Source organism: Lingula anatina, chromosome 3 (genome assembly GCF_051362555.1).
Source record: "Lingula anatina isolate TDL-2025a chromosome 3, LinAna3.0, whole genome shotgun sequence".
Lineage (NCBI taxonomy): Eukaryota > Metazoa > Brachiopoda > Lingulata > Lingulida > Lingulidae > Lingula > Lingula anatina.
In genome coordinates, this window is record NC_141769.1 from 4,729,885 (window position 1) to 4,756,670 (window position 26,786).

The following is a 26,786-nucleotide window of genomic DNA, read 5'->3' on the forward strand; positions in this document are numbered from 1 at the left end:
TGGTACAATCCTACAAACCCCTGTATAACTCTTTACATATATAGAAACAGCAGTATATGCAAGTCATTATACTATGGCTGGCACTTAGAAGAACAAGATAATTGCACTTGTATTTCACATACAGGTTTGCCTGTATTTTTATGTTTCTGTGGTATAAGTCAATTCGCCTCGATATAATTAAGCTCTTGTATGTCGCATACAGTGGACTACCGGTGTTGTAACTAGTGCTTAGAATTGAAAATGGAGAAAAATCCATATACAGTGTTTCAGAATTCTTTGAAAAGACCTAAAAACAAACTTCACAACTAAAACAAATCTATCACAATTATATTTTATTTGACAAATCTGTACACATGTATATCACCGATTTCTAAATGACAAAATTGGATGAGATGACACACAATAAATTTTACACACATATAATCCACATAGTTCATAAAGGTAAAGTACAAAACAGACATCCATTGCTTCAAAGAAATATTATATTATGATTAAGTGCTTAATTTAAATGGAATACCTTTCTTTACATTATCCTTTCTTGCATCATTTAACTTTCTCTGATTAGGTGTTGAATGTTTAGTGTCTTATCTAATCAATCAGTTATTAGTAAATAATAGTACTAATAAATGAAACCGATATTCAGACAGAAAGGCAATTTCTTCTTAAAATACTCAAGTCATTTATCTAACCATTACTGTATATACACTCATTGAAAAGGGAAATACCCTTTTCACATTAATTATTTCTTACATCCATAAGCCCTTGTTTAGATATTTAAGCAAGTTTAGTAGGTTCCTTCTAAAGAAGTCTAGGCTTTCCACTTCAGTGTGTAAGCTCAAGAAAATGACTAAAAATGGCAACAACTACTTTAATTTACTTCATTATTAGATGTTAAATTAACAAATAAGAATTTAAAATCTACTACTCCTGATTGAAAAACTATCACTAACTAAAATGTATCTGGGACCATCTCAGATTTTGGGGCAAAAAATTATCTTCAAAGTTTTTCTAGACATCACTTCTAACTTTTGAAACAAATAAACAGTTTAGGACCACCTTTTGTTAGAATTATGAACTGCACTTTCACTTCATGTGAAAATGTACATTCAGAGTAGGAATGGATCTTCGCTAATTAAAAATGTAAGATGTCTGAAACGCATAAACAAAATATGCGATAGAAAAAAATTCATGAAAAGATGAAATTACTCATTTTAAAAAAGCCTATTTGAGGCTAACTTCCTAACATCATATACTAGTCTTTGTAGCTAACACAATAATAAGACTAGTAAGCTGTATTGCACATGTTAAAATCAAATTCATTACTTGCACCTTTATAACCATATATACCCATGTTTAACACAGCTCAACCCTTGTTCCTGCATAATGCATCATTTCTTTAAAAGTCTCATTTTACCTATTACAGCATAAAATAATGCATAACATATCATCACTACAATATGTAGTACATAATTTTTATAAGAGTTTGCTTTACATTCATGGGTCTTGGCAACAAAAAAAAATGAAAAACTCAAGAAACACCGTCATTCACAATGAATCACACCATATTGATACATGACAATGTCTAAGCAATATCTGACATTTTTCATTAATTAAATGATTTATAATCATCACTTTTTCATATTAAAACATCTACAAATAATATCTTAGGTGCTGTTATTTTTCTTAACTTTTTAGGTAAGTTTCCATCCTTCATTTTTAAATTTAAACAGTGTGACAATGATAAGAATCCATCTTAGAAATCTTTCCATACAAGCAATTTGATAAACGGACATCTTCTTTGGTATATGTAAAACTACACCACAATGCAAACAGTACTTAAATCACACACTAGCTGTGAGACAAGATATGAAACTGAAAATCAGATGAAGCACGAGTCCTGAAAGACTTTTTTATGCATCAGATTCTAGTTTCACAGAACTAGAAAATGACCAAGCATAGCCATTAACTTTTCTTTAAACTCTCAACGGAACAGGTAATTCTCTTCCAGCTTTTTGCTGTTGCTGTTTAAATGAATAAATATCCTTTCTTTTAGAACCAAAGTTCAATGTGTAACCAATCATATTCTTCTAATGAATTCAAAAGCTACAATTAAAACCATCTCTAGGGAAGTGTACAAAAAACTTAGAGAATTCCTTCTTATTAGCAATAAACATGTCACAAAATGCATTCATGAAATATTCACTAATGGTGATAATAGAAAGTACTTTGACATGTAAAGAGTGCCTGAACATGGACATCAAGACAATAACATTCAGTAGTAGACCTCAGAAAATTTCTCCCCTTCTTGTACTTGTAACAAGCCATACCTGGTTCTCTTTATTTTAGTGACAACTACATTGTCTGAATAAAACAATAATTATTATTACCAAATCACCGACAGTTGTTCAAAGGAACATATTTGATCATCACACATTTCAACAAGTCTCCAGTCTTCCTCCTGTATCAAAGACAATGAAAACACAAATCCATCTTTTACTGGTCCATATAACCAGGATGCAGCTTAAGATAGTGTAGTAATATGTGGGCACGTGATGCTGCTCTTTCCTGTCTACTTACGGAGATCTCTTATGTCACTGAGTAGCCCCTCAGGTGTAAGGATGTTACTGGAACCTGAAAAGTGGAGGCAATGAAATATGTTTAATTAATAAAATGCAAGTATTTTAATCTTTTTTCTTTCTTTTTGAAAGGCAATCCTTATTTAAATAAGCCATTCTCAAAACTTTAGTCTATAATTTTTAATGGAACCAACTTTATGAATATAATACTTGAATTTTTTTTTTTTAAATTATTCAAAACCTTAAGAGAAAATGAGCTTCAAAAAATTTATTATTAAACTTAGTATAAAACGTAAAACCAATAAAGTGATTAATGCTAAAATTCAGTGTTGCTGAAAGGAAACAAAAATCAATACTGCCCTGTCCAATTTAATGATGTAAATAAATCTACTGCAATATCTTCTTTTTTAGAAAATAAACCTTGGATATCCAGCAAGTGTCAAAATACAAATGTTACATTTCAAAGATCGCTATCTTCCAATGTTATACAACACATCTTGGAGTTGTAGCGTTTAAGCCCCAAGAAACTTGCATGTTATAATAGTGATGTAAGCAAAAAATGCCCAGAGCCACAAAGCATGAAAGCAAGCTAGCATTCAAGATATTAAAGTTAATAATAAACCACAGCTTTATGCCACACCGTAAGTACAGTTATAGTGAGTATAGTTCATCTGAATAAGTTATAAATCAGACAATCAAGGTTTTCTGGCAAATGTCACTTGGGATGACACTGTATTACCTAACACATAATACTAACAATCTACAGTGGTGGCAACAGATATTCACATATTCAACAGTGGTGGGATCCCATTATCCTTCATAATATATATAATAATACATATCATGTAATATATTTCCCACACCCACCATATCACTTTTATTTTACAGTGCAAAGCTCCAAATGATGTTACTCATACATATTGCTGCATGCAGACATGAACTGTGCATGTTATTTAACTCAGTGGACATTTGCACATCACCATCAAGTCTAACTACACCCCATCATTCAAACTATTAACATCTAAAACATACTCCACTGAAACAGAAATGTGCACATTGGGATATGGAAAATGAAAGACACACAAATGCACTCTAAACTATAGTATACTACCCTCCAAAAAGTGATTTGTTTATCATTTGTCAAAGCATATAGTAAATATGATAAAAAATGAGGACATGGGAATTTAAATCATTCAATTCTATCATGCAATTTTATCTGCATTCAGGGCATCTGGAAAACTTTCATTTTCATTTTTGATCACCATGTTATTCTCTTCAAAAAATATAACTACAGATCCACAAATATGGGTTTTTACACATATTCTATGGATTTTTGAGCAATGATTCCCTTTATTTACAAGTTTCACTCAGCAGGAAATAATACTGGAAACAAAAAAGCATGACATTGAGAAGCGAGATACGGTACTAAAAAAGCACATTCTTGTGAAAATTCACAAAGCAATAAAAATCACATATTAAAATTTGAATAAAAACAAATAAACTAGTAAACAAAAAATACTGCAATGGTCAGTATTGAGACCTACTCTACAACTATTGTGGTGTTTCCTCCTGCTCTTGTTTCTGCTCGGAAACCTCGCGCAATTTCTTCAGGAACTCTTCAGGCTTAATAATATGGGAACCGCCTATGGATTTCAAATTAGGCAAACATACAATTTGATACATAATCTACACTGCTGGAAAAACAGACAAATTGACATATTGTCTTCAGTTCTGAAAATAAAACATTTTTTTAGAAATCCTCCACCATTTTATTATTCAATAAAGAAGTTTACATCTTGAAATATTACCAGTAGCTAATCTGATTAAAGAAAATAGAGTAAATTCACAAGCTGTACAAATTTACCTCTACAGCAAGCCAAACAAAGCTAAAATGTTTATTTCTGTGCAATATTTGAAAGCTTGTTTTAAGATTTTTTGGCTAGGAAAGAAGAGAAGTAATGGTGAAATAGTAAATAATATGGGTAGAATGTAAAGTTGAATACTACAAAAGGCCAAGTACCACATACCTTGTTAATGCATTTGGAAAATGGAAATAAAGAAAGCAATTTAGCAAACTTCAGATAAAAATGTATAACTCTACTGGAGATCATCCTTAACAAACTTCGGGGGGAAAAACCAAACGAGCTACACAGAGAGGAGTGGAGGAAGGGTTAAGTTGTGCATAAAACAAACAGAACATGGAGGGAATGGGTGCTCAAACAAAACTATGAGAATTCTTGCATATATGAAATGGTGTATCAAAAACACCAAGAGACCATTCCCAGAGCCTATCGTTCTAACTTTGGATCGATCTACCTCCAAGGGGATTCTCACTACATTGCTATCAAGTTAAGCAGCTTAAATGTCTTGCATGCCCACTGAAGCTGTAAGAGGGTAATTAACTATCGTTTAGCAGCTTCAGTAGGCTTGCCAGAAATCTAAGCCATTTAAGCTAAAAGGAATTTAGCGAGAAACCCCTTGGAGATGGGTCGATCCAGTTAGATCAATGTAGGCATGGGAACCCAGTCTAAGGGGTGGAAGTGAGGCTGGGGAGGGGGAAGGGGGCCACACTTACCAATAAGAACCTCCCAGTTCCCTTTAGCTTGTTTTGTCACTTCATAGGCACATCTCATCTCAGAGTAAGTGACGCCCCCAGCCACAAAGAAGATCAGACGGGGTCCACTCCGTGCTTGGCCTCTATCCGATCTGTGCCACTGGCCATACATTCGAGCACTAAAACAAACAAAAAAAATGGGCATATGCTATATGATATTTTAAAATAACTTTTAGGGCCTTTGTTTGAAACAAATTCTGAGGTTCTTTTTTTGGTGGTATGAAGGAGAGGAAAAGAAGGATAATCAAAAATGTAAGTTACCCATTTAGGACCCTTTGATGTAACAGAAATTAATTTAGCTTACGAATTACCTTTTACGTCTGTTGTTTAAAATTCAAACACATTTGATCTATAATGTAACATATTTCTTGTTTTTCATATATTAAGTCTTCTGTTATATTATACAAACTTACTGCTTTCAGTTGCAATGAACAAATATAACTAGGTTGTATTTGTACCTGGTAGGTGCCACACCCCCCAGTCTTCTGCCTGCACCACTTAGGAATGGATAGGAGCGGGAATCCAGCTTGTCCTCCAGGGCTTCCTGAAACATGTAGACAAGACAAAGCTTAGGAAACAGTGAATAGTAAATCAAGTGAAATGGTTGCACAAGATGGGTATGTATGTACTCATGATGGAGAAAGAAAGAAAGAAAGAAAGAAAGAGAGACAGAGAGAGGGATTCGAACAGAGTCATCTATTCTGCTTTTAAAGTTTTTTATCTGAAAAATAAGTGATTTTATGAAGAAATCCTTATTTTCTTTCCAACCTATAAAAGGGATACTATAAGCTCATAAATATTACTAACTTGTTTTATCAGAACCCCCCCCCCCCCCCCCAAAAAAAAAAAAAAAAAAAAAGTACAGAAAAGTAGGCAACTCTCTGCAATACAGTATGGCAATTACTTGATATTTTTTAAACATTTCACTAAGTCCAGAGTTTTTCTTTAGAGTTTTTTAAAAAGATTTATCATTTTGTTTATTCACAAAAATCAACTTTGAAATTCTGATATGCTGAAAAGTTGGCTGGTAAAAAGGATTCTTTAATTTTAGAAAACAAACTGAAGTAACTTAACTAATAAACATCATCTGATAATGCAGGCTAGTCCACATTTTGATTCGGCTGAAGTATAAAATAACCCACGGGACTCACCTCCATCAGATCTTTGATATATGGTGTCCATCGAGACATCTGATACGTCTGCTCTGACACGCGCTCTCTTCTATTGTCAGGTTTGTACGGCTGCTGGGACTTGCGGCGACTTACCTTTAAAAACCATCAGAAGATTATCAAAACCACATTTATTAGAACAGAGTGAAGATGCAATGATAAGGGATTCATACAATCTGCATGTTCCAAATTTTTGATTCCTTGAAATTGTATCTCATTCTGATAGATTCATCAAGATAGAAGTTGTGTGGATTACACTAAAACTTGTTTAAAAAATGAAAAGAAAAATTTCAAATTATTCAGGCACATGGTATTAGTAAGTAAGACTAACAACATTCAAAGCTAGAAATTTACAAAACTGAAAATGGACTGCACTTGACTCAATCACTATATAGACTTCCAACTTGCATCAGATAATACAAAAGTTCAAACAAACTGAAATAAACCTTTAGACAAGAACTGTCACATTTTTAGTTCTCTACACAAAAGATGATATACACCAGCAGCAGTTTCAGAAAGTCCAAGCTAAACAGAGTACAACATATATTACATTCACATCTGAGCTACACAATACAATACAAATATATAAAATATGGTGACACCAGTTCCTACACACATGGTAACACTTCATACAAAAATACATCAAAAGTGAACTTCACTAAAAACATCCAAGTCAACTAAACAAAGATGATATACATCCCAGATTTCCCTCTTTTGTTCAAACTACACGTCTCTAAGAAATGTTTCTATCTTCATCATACTATTAAACTTGAAAATTTTTTTCATGAAAGTAGATCCCAATTTTATAAGTTATTAAGATAATTTACTATAGCTGACTTTTTAAAAAGTTGCCAGAACAGATTCTTTCGTTAAATATAATATTGGAAGAAGGCACATGGAATCAGTTTAATACATACACTGGTACATGCAAAACACATAGACACATAACAAATCAACATCATTGAGACAAAAACAACAGGAAACAAATGAAAATAAAAGAGAAATGTACAGGGTCCAGTCTCACACAAGAAACTTTGTAGAGAGTTGACCTTGACATAAGGACTGAAAAGTTCAATCTTCTCCAATCCCCCATGAATCTGTAATACTCCACTCTAGTAAAATAGCTGTTAGTCTTCAGGTTGAATGCACCATCCAACTATAGCTCTTTTGTGAAACTGGCCCTAGGCCTGATCTAACAAGGACTACTTCAAACCGAAAATGGGTCCAAATTGCGTGCTTTAACAATCCGAGATACGATGGGGTTAACGGACTGATTTACAGTTTAGGCAGTCCTTATTTGAAAACGCCCCTAAAACTGAATTTTGAGCATTGAATCTAAGCTGTATTATAAAGTTATGTAACTTCAAAACTGAATGTATCCCAAAAACCAGCATATTGTAATTCTAAAAAAAAGTTTTCATACATAGAAACCCCACTCCACACATCCATTCCAGTTTAATATTGCATGCTTTTTGGATCCCAGTGTTAAATTAACCAAACAAGCAATCTGTCTTAAAATATGTAAATATCATATAATAAGATTTTTTATTCAAAACCTGTTAAATAATAAAACAAAAAGGTAAGTTAATGGCCATGTGCTGCCTGACTCTTCGATAGAACTCCCAGTTCAGATCACCTCTAAGAAACCCAATAGAGATAAGTGATATACCATAAATAGCCATTTCCACATCTATAAAATGGAGATATTCCCAGACAAAAAAAAAAAAAAAAGGCTCATATCCCCAAATCATAACTAACAGGTGTTTAGTAAGACAAGTGATGAAAGTAAAAGGATAACTGCCAATACCAAAGCAAATTTAACTTTTAAAAAGAGGGAAAAATAATTTGTATTGCCAAATGGTTTTAAAGCTGTTTTTGCTGAGAACAACTTTAACCATTTTAGAATTCTTTACTTTTTTTTCCAGTTCAAATTGCTTTGTTATTGATAGTTCCATGAACTTTGTCTCATGTGTAAAAAGTAAATGATAAATTTGCACACCCATATTATGTGAATCACAACAAAAATTTAACTTCTGCAGATAAATCGTTTCTCCTAATGTGAATTAACCTGAATTTTTTATTTATAATGGGAGAAAATGATTCACCAAATGAAGATGCATATTTACCAGCAGTGGGGAAAATCTCTAAGAGGACACTAATAGAAAATGAATAAAAGGAAATATAGCTACTGAATAAAAAAAAAAATCAATTATGGTTGTAAAGCAACAATCACCAGCTCTAAAAGGTAACCATATACAGTTGCTTGGCAACATAAACTGGTTACTTGGAAATTATCACCAGTTGCTAGGTAACCAAAATTGCCAGGCAACACAGTGGTAACCTAGTAACTGTTGCTAGAGATCTACCACCATGTATGTTTTTTTCTCACATACTTGGATGTTAGGCATGCCCAGATTCTGCATGTTGGACACAATACGTTTCCCATCCTGGGAGAGCTAGTTGAAAATGGAATAACATACAATCTAGAGGTATTTTTTAGTAAAAGGTGGACAGGTCTTAATGAAAACTACAAAAGGGCATAACACTGGGTACTGACTGTTCATACAAAAGCTGTTTCATACAGTTGACCTCACCCCCTGTCAGAAAGCAGCCAATGTTCAAAGATATGGATTGGTAAATGTACACAACGTATCAAAAACAGTCACAAAATATAAAAACACGAATGGACAGATACACTACTAATGGTTCAGTATAACAAAATTTAAAATACCCAAGGTCTCTGTACAAGGGGTGATGTTTTTTTTTCTCTTTTTTTTTCATAAACAGTCCAAATGGGTAATATGGAAAACTAGCATAAGGCTGTTTGCCATGGACTTTAATACCTGTGGTTCAACTTACATGTGCAGTCAATGAATGCTATAATGAGAGGTATAGATAAGCTTCAACCTATATTACACTAAGTAACAGATCACATTACTAATAAGCTCTACTACTCACTCATAATAGTTTAGGATTAAGCAACTTTTGAACAGATATATTCTCCATAAGTAAAATATGTAGTAATCACTAAAGAAGTCTAATATTAATCAAACCTAGACAGCAATGCTGTTAAATGAGCAGACAAAACCAGCTTGAAAGCATACTGAATATAAATAACATCAATATTGAATATTTATGGAATGTAAGTTACTAAATCAACTAGAGGATCAGAGAGGCGATACCGCCTCCGAATATTGTACCACCAGCTGGAGCAAGCGCATTCGTATAGACCCCCACATACACAAAATAAGGGGTGCAGCCACCAGTCTTGTGCTTGACAAGCTGTAAAAATGCAATCAACAAGAATTTTCAAAATATGCAAAAAATATATATAACTAAAAATGGTGCAATCAAAGTTAAGTTCATTGTAAGGTAGGTCAAAGGTCAATTTCAAGGTCACAGTAAATTGCCAGTATATGACTTCCTATCCAACTTCAATAGTAACTATGGACCTATCTCTGCCAGTTTTGGAGATAAAAGGGAAGCAAAATTTGCAAAGTTCAGTTCATGGTGAAAAGTAGGTCAAAGGTCAATTTCAAGGTCACAGTAAGATTGCCAGTATATGACTTCCTATTCAACTTCAATAGTAACTATGGACCTATCTCTGCCAGTTTTGGAGATAAAAGGGAAGCAAATTTTGCAAAGTTCAGTTCAAGGTGAAAAGTAGGTCAAAGGTCAATTTCAAGGTCACAGTAAAATTGCCAGTATATGACTTCCTATTCAAGTTCAATAGTAACTATGGACCTATCTCTGCCAGTTTTGGAGATAAAAGGGAAGCAAAATTTGCAAAGTTCAGTTCATGGTGATAAGTAGGTCAAAGGTCAATTTCAAGGTCACATTTAGATTGCCAGTATATGACTTCCTATTCAACTTCAATAGTAACTATGGACCTATCTCTGCCAGTTTTGGAGATAAAAGGGAAGCAAAATTTGCAAAGTTCAGTTCATGGTGAAAAGTAGGTCAAAGGTCAATGTCAAGGTCACAGTAAGATTGCCAGTATATTACTTCCTATTCAACTTCAATAGTAACTATGGACCTATCTCTGCCAGTTTTGGAGATATAAGGGACTAAATGTTATAATTTTGGAGTTACCATAATGTGCCATAAATTTCCTACAGAAAAAATTAATTAAAATAAAGAAAAGGTCATTTTGGTCAAAGTTCTTGAAATGGGAGGTTCTCTGAAGTTGCAGAAGTTTAAATTTGATAAAATAATGTCATTTTTGACCACAAGTTGTCTGCTTTGCCAAGCATTATGTTTTATTTTTCCGGAGTTCAAAATTTATTATCCATTACCGTACTGCACATTTTTACGGAAGCCGACTGGTGCCATATGTTGAAAAAAAAAATTATCTCGAAATTTCAAGATAGCATTTTTTTTGTTCAAATTTCAAAATACTATCTCGAAATTTCGAGATAAATTTTTTTGCTCAAATATCAAAATGCTATCTCGAAATTTCGAGATAATTTTTTTTTTGTTCAAATTTCAAAATGCTATCTCGAAATTTCGAGATAAAAATTTTTTTTGTTCAAATTTCAAAATAGTATCTCGAAATTTCGAGATAATTTTTTTTTCTACATATGGCACCAGTCGGCTTCCGTACATTTTCCTTTCACCACCAATATGTACTTTCTGATACAGCGTAACTCGAAAACCGTATGGAATACAAAAAAACCGAGACCACCTCCAGTGTTGGGCTTTACATGCTCTACAAAATGAATGAAAAAGAATGGGTCTCTAGCATTAACGGTTCCCGAATTAGAGACAGTTTTCAGTTTCGGTATCTTATGGCCGCTACTCCTGTGAAAATGCACCGATTGACCCCAAATTCACGGAGATGAAAGATGACCTGAAGGGTAACACTTTCCAATAATATTATTGGTTAAGTCTGTGTGGCGTCTGAATAACAGGGCAAAAAATTTTTTTTTCATAAAAAATTTCATTTTTTTGAAAATTTTGACCCATTTGACCTTGAAGTAAAGGTCAAAGGTCAAATCCGAGGGTATATTTGAAATCTACACATATGACTTTTGGAAAGCCGTCTATAGAAATTTTTCCCGTAACTCCTTCTGTAGGGTAGATAATTAGCATTTAATTTTGCCATTTTTAGACAAGGGTGCATTGCAATGAGTGCCACACCCAGACCCCAATACCGACAAAGCCCAAATTTTACGTGGAACGAGTTGAGATTATAGGTGACCTAAATCCATGAGATGGGTACGGGGGCCCTTACCGTCTAGGAGGAGAAGCGGTAACGGTAACATGGCGGCGGAGCCGGCGGAACGGACCGGACGGGACCGAAACCATGTGTACCGCCAGCGCTAACGCTGGTGGTAAATTTTTTTGTTCAAATTTCAAAATAGTATCTCGAAATTTCGAGATAATTTTTTTTTCTACATATGGCACCAGTGGGCTTCCGTACATTTTCCTTTCACCACCAATATGTACTTTTTGATACAGCGTAACTCGAAAACCGTATGGAATACAAAAAAACCGAGACCACCTCCAGTGTTGGGCTTTACATGCTCTACAAAATGCAAAAAAGAATGGGTCTCTAGCATTAACGGTTCCCGAATTAGAGACAGTTTTCAGTTTCGGTATCTTATGGCCGCTACTCCTGTGAAAATGCACCGATTGACCCCAAATTCACGGAGATGAAAGATGACCTGAAGGGTAACACTTTCCAATAATATTATTGGTTAAGTCTGTGTGGTGTCTGAATAACAGGGCAAAAAATTTTTTTTTCGTAAAAAATTTCATTTTTTTGAAAATTTTGGCCCATTTGACCTTGAAGTAAAGGTCAAAGGTCAAATCCGAGGGTATATTTGAAATCTACACATATGACTTTTGGAAAGCCGTCTGTAGAAATTTTTCCCGTAACTCCTTCCGTAGGGTAGATAATTAGCATTTAATTTTGCCATTTTTGGACAAGGGTGCATTGCAATGAGTGCCACACCCAGACCCCAATACCGACAAAGCCCAAATTTTACGTGGAACGAGTTGAGATTATAGGTGACCTAAATCCATGAGATGGGTATGGGGGGCCTTACCGTCTAGGAGGAGAAGCGGTAACGGTAGCCGTCCGGCGGAGCCGGCGGAACGATCCGGACGAGACCGAAACCATGTGTACCGCCAGCGCTAACGCTGGTGGTACAATTAATGTTACAATGTGGTTATGGAATTGAACATATAGTAGCTTAAAATTGAGTTAATCTAAATAGAAAAACAAACAATAAAATGAAAGATTAGATTGGCACTTTCAATTTCCATTGAATATGTTGATGTACAGACATGCCAAAATGTCTGCACATAAGAATAATAATAATAATAATAATGCAATTATTTGTCTAAAAATGAGAAAAAAAATAGTAAAAGCGAACAAGCCCACAAAAACAAAAAGAGACAGACAAACAAATTGACTTTAGTTAGGAGATTAAAAAGTACCTCTGGGATTAAGATTTAAATTAAAAGGGACAAGTTTATTAATAAAATTATTCTAATGTAAATTTTCCACTGTTGTTATTTATACAGTTAGTTTCTAAAGATAGTTTTTAAAAAAAGGATGGTTATACATTCCTTCAAAAATATTATATTTGGTTCTTTGAAAATGCAAACTTTCTAAAAAGAGCACTAATTGTACAGTCTGGGATGTTCTGAATAACTTGGTAATGGGGACAAACACTGATACAATCTTTAGGCTAAACAGGTTCATAAATTAATGTAAATTTAGGTAAGATCTAAGAAGTGTACTTCTATGGAATAAGACAACTCATTTTAGTTGAGAACGTAGCACACGCCCATGATTTTTAAAACTAAATTCCTTTAAACATTTCATAAATATTTAAAAAATATTCCTAAAAGTTGTTAATTATACTAAATGGCTTGATTGGGAAGCAATAAAGGAAGTTACTGTCCAACACTACCTGCATGACAACATTCCATGAGATTTTCACTATGTAAGATGACACATTATAAACTATATTGTGCTAGGTATAACAGTGTTTGATTGTTATTGCAGTAGGTGTGAGGCAGCCCAGAGAATTTACATTGTGTTTTCCTTACAGTGTATTGGGTTCTTATTGCATTTGACGTGACAAAGCTTTGTGAGACAGTTTTTTTTGAGATTGTGTTGGGGTACAATAGTTTTTTTCAGTGGATGGAGGGGGCAGGGAAAAGGTGATTAAAAAAGCTGAATCAGCAAAGTTTGCTGTAGAGGTTTTGAACTAAGTGTTAGCTACCACACAGCACACTACTGTTCCTTACTGTAGTAAAGGAGGTCTATGGAGGAAGTAAAAAGAGAAATAACTTTAAAATTGTTATCTTCAGAAACAATTTTCAATCATAAAATATGCTTACCTACTATATTACATTATATCAGCTATTTACCTTTTCTTAATTTGAAGTGTTTTAAAGTTTGAGAATTATTTACTAAATGTAGTTACTTCTGTGGTGCAATACTTTTAATATCTTCAATATTCTAACATCAATATTTCTATGCAGGCAAAGGGATGCTGTATTTGAAAATACCATAATCTCTCAAAAGGTTTTATAAATATATATACATGGTTAGCATGACAAAAATAACAGAACTTGGTACAATATCAAGTTCAACATTAAAAAAATATATATTCATTATATGGATGAACAAACAACTTTTTTCATCACAACTTTACAAACAGCACAATGACAGCAAAATCAATCAATTTATGCTATAACATTAGCAAACAAATACTTAAATAAGAACTGAGTGATAAAAACAAATCTACAACTTCAAAAATGCTTTTCAAAAAAAGTAGTAGAGTAGAAGTTGAATAAGGCTAACTTTAATGTTAAACAGTTAAGAGTTAGATAAAGGCTTAAGATAAAGATCTTTATCTATTTCAATTCTTAGTATTCAAGTGTTCGAAAAAAGTTAACTTGACAAAATATTCACACTTTTCACACAAACATACAGCTAAACTGGGTCCACCATTATTTCAGTATTTAATCTACATTTTAGTAATTCTATTTCCAATTCGGAATCAGATGATGGCAGTGTATCTTTACTTAACAAATCTCATCTATTAACTGAAAAATTGTGTCCAGTTTTTGCTACAAAGAAAGTATGACTGCCTTTTAATAATTCTCTAAATAAATCCAACTTTAAAAAAATCTTTCATAATCTTGGTGAATTTGCAATGACAAAAGATCCTGGGCTTTTGGAAAAAAGTAAGCCACTCACACAAAATAATCTGTCAACATTTAGTAACTAGCCATAGCAATTTTAAAAAACCGCATACAAGCCATCCTCTTAAATTCATTCTTTGAAATGGCTTCTTTCTTATTCTGAAACAATAGCTGACCCAAGAGATAAAAAAACAAACAAATAAACAATCAAAACAAACATTCACACTTCTAGAGACATTAACATCAAAACTGTACCACATGGACTTACTTTCCTACTTTGCTAAAGTAAGGAGAGTAGCAAATAGCATAGGTTATCAACAGACTGTTAAAACATAATAATGCAAATCTCAAATATGTTGACTCCTTGGTTTGAACCCGGAATCCGAATTCAACAAAATACAGGCAAACAGTGCAGTAAATTACAAGCCATAAACAAATTAAAAGAAAATTTTTAATAATTGATCAACCAGCAACATATAATCTAAAACACCAGTGGCATTTCTAAAACTTGATGTGTTACATTTTCTCTCGATCTCTAAAGCACTACTTTATCAAATAAATAAATAAATAAATAAATAAATAAATAAATAAATAAAAATTAGTTGAAAGTGGATTCAATTTTTTACTATAAATTTGGTAAATTTTAAGCAAGATTAAATCTTTCTCCTCAAACAAACTGTCAGTTAAAAACATAGACTAAATCATACTTTATATTTTACTTCAAAGAAAATACAAATATTCTCAGAGATATGGCTTATGACTTAATCATTTTTGATCAAAATGAATTACAATTTTTTTTCAGTCTTAAAGTTAAAATCAGCTTTCAACTTCAAATTGTTCCAGGAACGGACCCACAGTGTACATATACATAAGATATGTACATGTCATATCTACCCATGTGCATATCTAACCAATCTGTGAAACAGTTCTACATAATGCACTTCTGCATCTTTTGCAGGAGCTTCAGCATCACTTCCAAACAGAGAGTTAAGTTTCAGCTTTCATTACAAATCTACAAATTCAATTAAATCAATATACTCTGTCTCACGTCACTTTCCAGTTGACTTGCAAAGTAAGAGGTTATAAACAAGCTAGCTGTCGCAGTTGCTAGTAATGTCATTTTCCAATCCTTGCATGATAACACAAGTCAAAAATGAAAGATATTGGGCCTGAGCCACATATTTCATTCCATATGTGGGAGTTAGATGACCAGTACTAAGGGCTGGTAGTAAATTATAAGTTGACAGGGCTATCATGTCCCATTTGTCAAAAATACTGGCATATATATATATTTTTTTTTTTTCATTTTAAATTTCTTTTTTCCATTTGCAGAAATTGCTCTGTCACTGGTGCCTGATGCTGTAGCCCTTTTTATAACCACCTGCTTTCTCAAATTTTACATGGAATAATTTGTCTATTGCTAGGTGCAAGAACTAGTACAGCTATTGTGGTGGAAGAATCCCAATTAAAAGTGTTTTCATGGCTAACCAATAAATAAGACTTCTCAGGTGGTGAGGAGACCCTTACCAAGAGCTAAGAGGAACATCCCCTAGTCTTAAATCCAAGGCATGGCAGACTCTGCAAAACTCGTTTACCTCAACCAAATTTTCATATTTTTTTGTACTATATTAGATGAAATCAATAAGAACATTAGCCAACTTGATCATATTATGTGTAGTCTCAAAGTGTCTGAGCAATTCAGAGTCTGCTGTATCTCTATAATATGCATTTCATGCATATGTGTCAAGTTTCTTAGTTGTTGTACTTACGTCCTGGATGATAGGGACTCCCAAGTTCTGCATGTTAGTGATGATTCCTTTCTCCTCATCTGGAATGCCTGCGTGCTGGACCAGCTTCTTCAGGTTCTCATCAGATATTCCTACAGTAACATAGCCAACATTATTGTCCAAGTAAAAATATAAACAAGGAAGCAAAGCAGTCAAATGTACAGGCATAAACAAGAAATAAATAACAATGACAAAGCAACGAGTAGGGTTTTTGTCTATTTTGATGCAATATCACATAATGCTTTACCGTCAACACCTATTTTTAACCATGTACCATAGGTAAAATGGGCATTAAGAAAATGTAACTTGCATGCCCACTTTTGAGCATTACCAGCATTAAAAGACAATGAGTAAATTCTTCGAGTTTGAATCAAAACAGCAACAGTTACTGCAGTGGAAAGAAAAAAGACACTTCTATTAACCAACCCACCCCACCTTCAGGCCTGCAGGTTCACAGCATGCTAACACAAAAATGACAAAGCATTGTACCTCCTTTATGGATGATGTAGAGCAGTATGATCCTGATCTTATCATTTGTGGTGACATTCTGATCCAGCAGAATAGGAACAATGTTTCTCATGTGGTCCTTTATCTTTTCTCCCTCAGCATCTGTGCCCATAGCCAAGTCCTGGTTAAATGAAACAAATACATATTAAAGATGTTAAAAGATAGATCTCTATTTCATTATTTTTCTGTTTGGATACACGGGCTGTTTTATCTATTGATCTATTTATTTATTTAATCACCCTGTGCCCAACAAACATAAAATCTGTTTTTATTCCACTATTTTTTCTATTCTTTTTATCATTTATTCATTTGTCTACTCATTTATTAATCATTCATATATTTCATTACTTACTTATTTAATTATTCATTTATTTTTTTTTGTTTATATCAAATTATTGTAAAAAGGCCCGGAGGCCTTATATACAGTGAAATAAACTAAAAGTTAATCTATTTATCTATAAAATATCATTCATTCATTCATCCATTCATTTATTCATTCACTTATTCATTCCTTCATTTATTTCCTTACCTGTTCCACCTTGCACAGTTTGTCCACATTGCCCTGGTACTGTTTCATACAGTCCTCCGCCAGGTGGAGGTGGGTGGAGTAGCGAGCCAGCTCCTTCTGGTACTGAGGCATTTTCTTCAACATCTGGGACAGATCACGCATCGTGGTGGTGGACTTGCCAGACTCTGTGGTCACCATCCTCTTCTCTGTGGCAAACTTCTTCAGGTTCTTAGTCACAGCCCTGAAAAGAATATATTCCATATTTGTTTTTCAATTGAATCTTGTTATATTTATTTATTAGAGTTTAAATTAATCAATCCCTGGTTTAATAAATGTTGAAAATACACAAAAAAGTTTTTCTTAATTCATCGAAAATGCTTGGTGGTAATATCAGATAAGATTTGGTTGTATGGCTTTTAGAGACATTGTTTTTGAAATGTGATTGTGATTAAAATGTAATTTTTTTAAAATAAGGTTGTTTGATATTTTCATGAATAATACACAATATAACAATTATGTCATGCAAAGGTTGCAAGGTAAACTATGTATATATACATATTTTAATGAATAGTAAAAACAAATAACAGTTAACAATGCATTTTATGTTGTTACTGTACTACCAGGGTACATGAAATGACTGTGTATGTGCATGCTTGTGTCTGTTCTCACAATATTTAGAATAAAAGCATTCACAGTTTTCCTTTTTAAATCTCTGTTTAAAACATTTCTTGGTGAACACAGCATGCTGCATAAAGGTATGGTAAGCATTTCAGGAGAGGAAAAATCTAGCAACAAAAGGTAAAAATCTTCAATGTAAAAGACAGAAGAAAAAAAGGACAACAGAAACATGAAGATTTTTATGAACAGACCACAAGTGATAAAAATACAACATAGCAAACTAAGGCTAACCTTAATGCAAATGTAACTGCTATAGAACGTAAAGCCATGATTCTGCAAATGAAATAGTAAGCCAAAGCAAAGAAGAAAAACTTAATCCAAAACACTTCAGTAAAAAAAAAACACACATTAGCTAGAGTATATTTATTACTGTGTATCACTAGAGAGCACAAAGATGACCTGATAACTTTCATTTAAAAAAAAAAAATTTTCTGAAAGAACATTTCAATCATGTCACTTGAATTGTTTCACCACCTTTCCACCATAGGGGGAGGTGGGTGTGGGGGCAGGGCGAGCGACTTCCAGTTATTTTTCCACAAGAGGGCATCATCTTAGGAGGAGCATTCCCATAGATTTTAGATCGATCTATCCCCATAGGGAGTCTTACTAGATTACTGTCAGATAATCCGGCTTAAATGTCCGTCCCGCCTACTACAAGCTGTAAGGGGGTAATTAACTTTCGTGCCAGCTCGGCTGACAGCTATTTAGCGTGAACCCCCCCCCCCCAGGGAGTTATGTCAATGTAGTTGGATCGATCTAATATCTGGGAATGGGGTCTTAAGTGGCAAAACAAGAACATGTGACATGATCAAAACTATACTTTTTTCTTTCTCCTTTTTTTCTTTTTTGCACCAAAAAGCATCAGATAATCTTTCTCTCATAAAGTGGAAAGAAAAAGATGATTTTTGAGTCAAATCAAAGTTTACATTGTGATGTGACAGATGATTAAAATAAATTTTCTCTAAATCAGTTAAACATGCAATACTTTCAGATAAAAAAGCAAGACAACTAGATTGTGTTATAAAAAATACAAAAAATAAAGACGAAATTCAGGAATAAGAAAGGATGAAGAAAAATGCAATCATTTTTTTCATACATTCTATTTGAAAAGAGTATCTGTTAGAGACTATCCTAATTAAACAACCAAAACCAGAAGGTAGGGAAAGTACAAGCAACAGGAAAATGGTCATATTAAAAGATACTAAGCTAAATACTTGAATTTGCAGAACACAAAAGAATAAGAAAAAATTCAACTAATTCATACCAATTTATGACCTTGATGCAATTTGCTGTCCTTGTCACCAATTTTGTTGTGAGTAATGTGACACAGAAATACAAGAAAATGGACTTCTTAAAAACTATAAATTCTACATGTATGAATCACCTTCCACCTCTTCTCCTTAAAGTCACTCCCCCCCCCCCCCCTCAAAAAATAAATAAATAAATAAATAAATAAATAAATAAATAAATAAATAAACAAACTCCCTTTCTCATTTTATGTCATTCCCTCTCTAAAAATACTCCTCCCTTCATCTGGACTAATTCCCTGTCTAAAAATACCTTTCATCCTCCTTGGATGACAATTTCACAATTTGCCCCCGCCCCCTCCTCCTTTTCCTTCCTCTCTATAAAGACTTACTGGGACACCACAGCAATGTGCTGGTGCCGTAGCTCCGTCCAGAGTTCATCATTGTCGTCCAACAAAACCTCCTTCTCCTGGACATCACCTCCCACTGTGTTCTCATATCTAGGAAGATAACACATAATGCCATATCAGTTCACCAACACTAGCCCCATGCCAGTTGCCAGTCAAAATCAGACCAAAATTTGCCCAGTTATTGACTCATATTTCTGCATTGGGTAAGCTGTTTCTTAGCTTTATACATCCAGTGACATGAATAACAGGTCTCAACTCATACAAATATCATTAAAAAGATACAAATTTTATTTTCAGTTGTAGTTCCTGTCTTACCTGTAAACATCATTTTCAATGGGCAGCAGGTCGTAGGCCATAGCTTGGAATGATAACTCATGTAACAGAGGGGAGACGGGATCGAAGCCACGGTCCAGGATAATCAGCTGGGAACGTTCTTTCTGGGGGCCCTATGGATCATTAAAAATAACAGTAATAAAATCAATTAAAACAACAACAGCAATAACAGTGCCTGCTTTTCCACTCTATAACAACACTGATAATTAAATGTTCTGAATCCTTTTTTTATATCTGTTACATGTTATTTCAGTCTATTCCCTGTTACTAACCTCCCCCATGGTATGGTCATCAGCTTTATAGGCATCCAGCTTCTGCTGCACCAGCTGGGCAAACTCAACATTCTTGTCAAAGTCACTAAAATAACCCAGCATTAACATTGAGGTGAAACGCAATACAAAATCATTGCCATGTTCTCTGTCAGTATGACTTCTTTTTCTTTTCTTTCTTTTTTTTTAAACATATGCCGACTGTTTTTCAATATAGGGTCAGTTTTGTTCCCACTTTCTTTAAATCAGTTTTTTCTTCTTACTACATGATTAATTGCAAACTCTTATCAAATATTTCGAATCAAAAGCATTTATCTTTATTGTATGTTCTTATTTGTAAAACATGTATAATCCTTTGATCCCAATCAAGTAACAGTTACACATAAACCTGAGGGATGTGGTATTCTCGTCAACAGAGACCCTACCTTCTGTATCTGACTGAAGGGTATTCTCCCAGGGTGGCACACAGCGTGGCGATCTGCTCAGCACATCTCTCCAGGTGAGGAATTCTACCAGAATGGCGGCTCGGGTTGTAGTACACTTGGAATATGTCAGGAGAATCCAGAGAGAAAACCTATAGAATGGATGATGGGAATTTGAGTCAAGTAACAGAAAGCAATGTCAAAAAATGTGTATTTCAACTGTATATCTGATGATGTTTCTAAATGTTATACTTATGATGGAAATTCAAAGAGATTAACAACCAAAACTTTTAAGATTTCCACTTCAAATGTATATACCAGAATCTGAAAAAAAAAATTAATGATCTCATGTGCTTAACCATCTTTGAAAGTGAAAGCCAGCAGAATATGCATTAACCATTTTTTAACAATGTTTTTCATTATCATTATAAACTTGACTAAATATAAAAGAAAAAAATCTCACCTGTCCTTCATATGGCAGAAAAGCTATGTTTATCTCTTTCAAAGCTTTAATTTTCTTGGCAGCAGTAGACTTACATAGTTTGTTGAATAGCTCATCAGGGCAAGCTGAAATATGAGCAAAAAAAAAAAAAAAAAGATAAACGTGAGAAATCAGTAAAAGAGCACCTAGTATTAAGTTTAAATTTCCATAAACCTTTTAAGTTAAAACAATCAGAAGTTATACTTCCAAAATTTCTAATTTTATTGAAAACATATAATTTTTTATGTATAACTTTATTTTTGTCTACACAACTTCTATTTCTGTAATAAAATTTTCCTTCTGTGTGGATGGTTAAGGTATAAAATAAACATTAACATTAAAAAACATTAACAATGCACAGGAATGCTGCATGATTTTTTATTATCTATCTTTAATCAAATTGTTTTTTTTTTTTCTTATTATTTTGGGATCCCTTTTTGCATTCACAGTGTGTTCCAATATTTGTCACTTAATTAACCAATATCCAACACTCCAATGACCTTAAGCAAAAATGATCAAATTAACAAATTTTACTAGCCCCATTTTACTCTTTTTTGTATGTGGTGTGTTGGACCAGCATAACACATTCAGACTGATATCAATTAGGAAATTACCTTCTGTAAAGTACACATGGGCACACTTGTACTGGCAGTTAGTTGGGGAGTTGAAATCATGGATCAACTGATTGATACTCTGTAAAAAATAATTAATAAATAAAAGAAAATCATATCTGTCAGGTCAACAATTTTGTATGATTTAGTAACCCTAATTAGTGTCGCAATTACTTCTAAAAAATACATAGACCCGTGTGTAGATTGAGCTTCAAAGCCCATCCTCTTCACATTTTAATTTCCACATAAGGCTCCTGAACTGGTAAACATCCCTGAAAAACAAAGATGCTGGCACGCATTGTAACTGAAGCTCAAGGTAATCTGCCCACATTCCTTAATGAAATCACATCCATTTGCCTGTCAAAGCATTCCCCATGTGTAGGCGTCACATGGATACTTGTATATTTAGTTTCAAATTAATATCCTCACTTCATTAAGGCAGAGGAAATCCACTCAGATAATCACGTCACTGAATTATCACACAGTTCCTATTTTTGACTCTGATGTCCTGGCATGCTGAAAGCAACTTGTAAACACCATCATGACACCTAGAAACATCATCATTCAGTCATCCAGCTCAAGTGAATGTTTTCTTTTTTTTTTTTAAATTTTTTTTTCTGGTATCAGATTGAAAAATGTCAGCATCTTTTAATACTTCTATACATTTTAATGGGGACACTAATGATCATAAAGTCATCTGCTCATTAGTGATATTTCACCTTACTAATGATGTATATCACAAATGCAGGTAACTTATAAACATCTGGTCCAAGAAACATTATTTGACCAATTACAGATTATGCTGTTAAAATACAGTAATTACGTAAAATTTTTCAAATGCCTCACTTCTCATATTTTACTTTTCCAAGATTTAGCATTCTCAGAAATTCATGACGTGAAGTAAAGTATGTTTTCAGTATTTTGGAATCAACATTTTAAGTATCACCAACAAAACATCTTTTTTTTTTTTTTTTTTTTTTTGGGGGGGGGGGGGGGGGGGGCACAGCATTTTACTGACTGTTCATTTTAGAAAATATCCCTTGGTGTTTTGTACAAGTACTAACCTTTTCTACAGGAGTGATCAGATACACTGCTTCCAGTAATGGTAATGGCTCTCTCTTCTTGTTCAGATCCTCTACCACTGAGCAATGACAACAACAACAAAAAAATTTCAATACTTGAAAATTTCACTTGCTTCACCATTTCAAAAAGTTTACTTTTTCAAAATTTATCATTTTCTGACATTCACAAAGATGCCTTTTCTTACAGACTTTGAAACAGCATTCTAAAATATTACTCATAGAACAACTTTAAGGAATAATTATAAATGTTGAACATTGCAATGCATCAAACATTGGTTTAAGCTTCAAGGAGAAATCCAGTTATATAAATCTTACAAATTGCGTATTTAACATATGGTGTTGCTAGCTTACAAACACTCAATTATAAGCAGAACTTTTTTTACCTGATACATAGCAGATTCAGTAAAATTACATTATATCTTAATCACTCCTTTGTCCCAGCTATTCTCAATGTACATTGATAGAATTCTTATTTCATCGTTTCAACTCACATGTAATGCCCTCTGACATGATCTCGTGCATTTTGCAGCATGCAGAAATCATGCGCATGCTCAGCTGGTCCACGACAAGGACTTTCCATTCTTCTCTCTTCTTGACACCCCTCACAACGTCTGACAAAATTTCTAAAAAGTAAATAATTAAGAAAATTTAAGTTTCTAAAAAATAAATAATTAAGAAAATTTAAGTTACTTCACATTGGTAGTATTCTGGTGCCCCATATTTTGGAGGTCCTTGGTGCTTATCACTGTAATGAATTTTTCAATTTTAGGTAAAGTACAAAAAGCTCCAAAAGAACCCCTTGGTAAAAAAAAAAAAAACTTATGGAAATCCCTGCTACTGTAACATTAGAACTGAATCATATCAAAATTTCAAAATGCACATAAACAACTTCCTCTCAGCACAACAAGGCATGTGTCCTTTAACAAATTACTTCTGTATGGGTGACAAATTAAAATGTTAACTTAAGGTATTGTTTGGTTTAATTAGCAGGCTATATTAGGTCTTTTTCAGACAACTGGTTTCAACAGGTCGATCTTTCTAAAAAAAATTTTTTTAATCCAAACATCTGATGATGCAAGTCATTTTCTTAACAAACCTACTTCTCTTGCCAAGGAATAATAAAAATCAATGCTATTTAATATAAATAAGGTAAAGGTTTTCATATATATACAAGTACTTGAAGTCAAGCATATTTTAAATTTCACAGTTATGTTGGCAAGACATTACTCCCCTGTTCAAGCATACAAAAAAAACACACATGTATCCGTCACATTAAAATAACCTGACCAGACTCTGAGAGCTGTATTGATTCTGTAGTCTCTGAGGCAAATGGCAACTATCTGTAATTTAATGCAGTATATTGATTGAGGGTTCCATACATAGATACATGCACACACAACATACCAGGACTTCCACGGATTGATCAATAAAATGTCATTTCTCCCTCACACAAAATATCCTATGAAGTATGAAAATAACCAGTTGGGCTGACATTTTTCTTTTAACAGTGCAAGGACAGAGTCTCAGATTTTCTTCTTCCTATATTTTCTAACATATTATTGGTAATATTATTAACAGTTCTGTGCTCCATAATAACTTAATTAAATGGCTACATATGATACATTATAGGTATACTTCATATATTTGGTCCTAAATATAATCTTTGTATTATTGATAACTGTTTAGAACTTTCATTATTTTGTTCCTTCACCAAGTGTCAAAGAATGGCAGTTTTAAAATGTTCTGCCTTCTCACCAGCCTATTTTGAATGCTTTTATATGTATTTATAAAAGAGAATTTAGCTGCTGGCTTTAAATATTATAATTTGCAAATTATCTATATTGTATGTGCAAATGTGGTAATCCTAATGAGACCAACACCAAGTGTCTACAATGCCTCTAATGAAGAACTGCTGTTTCTTATTTTTTAGGTTAACCACAATAAGTACAATGTCCTAACTTAATATATACTTTTCTTTCCTTTACTAAAAAGTGACACCTGCTTAATTTCATGGCAACTATGGATTGGTCCTACAAAAATTTCAATATACTGATTACTATTCTCTCATAAATTTTAGAGAAACCAAGTTTTTTAAAAAATATCTTTTGAAGGAAAACATACAGACATGATATTAATAACAAGTTTAATGAATGTGCAAATCATATACTAAGGTACCCGGGACCTGGTTCATACAGTAACATACAAAAAAGAATTCAAGGACTTTCAAGGACTTCTGAAGCTCTAAATTCAGTATTTTTCAACTTCAAGGACTTATTGAATGTACATAAGGGCAACGTATTAGCCAAGGGATATCTGTACAGTGCCCATATTCTGCCAATACGTCCCTTTTTGTGTAGAGCACCTACTAGTACTGGTATTCAATCACAACAGAAAGCACTATAACCTGATGCTAGGAATTTTTCTTGAAATGCTTACTTCTGATTTTATCAATAACGAGGTGAAAAAATGCCTTTGTTTAATGAAACATCATAAAAGTTATGGTCTCATATCTCCTAAACAAAAGGAATTAAAAACCAAACACTGGCACTAGATTGTAGTTCTCAGTCACGTTGTACACCATGCCAGTTTCCATGATAATATCTTGCTTAGTAACAGAGTTATGTCAAAAACCAATTACTGTAGATATCTCACTTTTCAAAGCATCGAAATGGACAAATTATGTCTGAACACCCCAGAAGTGAGTAGTATAATAAAACAAATAAAGAAATAAAAAGGACTTTGTGCTCTAAAGATGTTGATTATTAATGCACTAATATAAAAAAAAAGTATTTCACATAAAAGAATTTGCAGCATATCAAACCCAATTAACCATACAACTGAGCATGATTAAGGCAAGAAAGTAAGTCATTAAGTAAATGTGTATGTACTAGGCTTGCACGAAAATATGACGTCAATGGCAGGTTTGATGATTATGACAATTAACTTATCAATTTAATCAGGGAATATCACCCTTTTTTTTTTTCATTTCTTTTTAAAACTTATCCTTCAGACTCTGGGACACTAATGAATATTTATAAATTTTGGTGGTAGGGCTAGAGGCTGGATATCTGGACAAACATAATATATGTTTTTCAGTCATTTATGTGCATGATTGAAAAATATTAATAGCTACTTTCATAAAAATCCTGTTGAAAAACCAAAATAATATCTGAGTACGAAGTTACTGGCAACAGTGCAAATTGTATGTTCACGTTTATATCTTAGCAAACTTTTTATTTCAAGTGTCAGGAAATATTTCAGTTATGTTTGAATTATTTGTTGATTTTCTAAAGTGTGATAATGACTCGTGCTTCCCTGCTGTAAATTTAAAACGAAACTTTAGAATTTAATGAGGGTCCCACCCATTCAATTTTACAAGTCATAATTCTAACTCAGAAGATAATGATATCATGCCGCGTATCTCCCATAACCATTCAAGTTCAATCATTTTACTATTAAGGCTAAAACATAAGATCATCATCATCATTTTAACGCTTTTCTGTAAGGACCGCGGATATTATATACGGCCTATTATATATAGTAAATTATCACTAATAACACTGACATATCGACGAGTTTACTGCGATCTCGATAGAGCATTTCTGATCTCAAAAAAAAATCTAAACCATAACCAAGATTTGAAATATGTGCGTTTCAATAAACAAGTGCTAACTGCACAGTTACTATACATAATCCTTAAAATAATGAATGACAAGCAGTAATTTTCATAAATTTTCTATACTCACTTTGATGGACTGCCTGCTTCAGCGCCATCTTGATTATTGACGTTAGAGGCTCATGGGATACTGAAATAAAATAGGAAAGATTGCTTTCAATTATTACGAATTCGACTGATATATTTTGCCCAACACTATTGGTGTATAATGATTTATATTATGATTTCATATAACGAAAGTTATTTATAG

General features: G+C 33.3%; 1 protein-coding gene across 6 annotated transcripts; it reads right to left on the reverse strand.

Moving 5' to 3' along the window:
• Positions 1-315: 315 nt before the first annotated feature.
• On the reverse strand, positions 316-26,782 carry LOC106180729 (syntaxin-binding protein 1). 6 transcript variants are annotated; one of them, XR_015333336.1, is made up of 19 exons: positions 26,607-26,782; positions 23,352-23,483; positions 22,843-22,919; positions 21,782-21,860; positions 21,150-21,253; positions 20,690-20,838; positions 20,268-20,352; positions 19,978-20,108; positions 19,645-19,752; positions 17,349-17,568; positions 16,802-16,940; positions 16,295-16,404; positions 8,753-8,815; positions 6,342-6,455; positions 5,649-5,734; positions 5,152-5,309; positions 4,121-4,219; positions 3,893-3,959; positions 316-2,631 (listed from the first exon to the last, which is right to left on the reverse strand). XR_015333336.1 is itself a non-coding variant. In XM_087007650.1 (19 exons), the coding sequence occupies exons 1-17, from the start codon at positions 26,632-26,634 to the stop codon at positions 4,128-4,130; spliced, it is 1,875 nt and encodes a 624-aa protein (XP_086863776.1). In that variant the 5' UTR covers positions 26,635-26,782; the 3' UTR covers positions 316-2,631; positions 3,935-3,959; positions 4,121-4,127. The 6 variants fall into 6 exon arrangements, 5 of the variants coding, with proteins under 5 accessions (XP_086863776.1, XP_086863775.1, XP_086863778.1 ...); XM_087007650.1 differs by having other exon boundaries at positions 3,935-3,959; XM_087007649.1 differs by lacking the exon at positions 3,893-3,959.
• Positions 26,783-26,786: the final 4 nt, after the last annotated feature.

What these genes read in the sequence shown, in the direction of transcription:
- LOC106180729 (XM_087007649.1), bottom strand. Translation starts at nt 26,634, where the DNA reads ATGGCGCTGAAGCAGGCAGTCCATCAAA. An exon ending in ATTGAAAATGATGTTTACAG is followed by an intron (nt 19,753 to 19,977) that starts GTAAGACAGGAA and finishes TTATCTTCCTAG; the next exon opens with ATATGAGAACACAGTGGGAG. An exon ending in TGGGCATGCCTAACATCCAA is followed by an intron (nt 6,456 to 8,752) that starts GTATGTGAGAAA and finishes TGGTTTTTAAAG; the next exon opens with GTAAGTCGCCGCAAGTCCCA.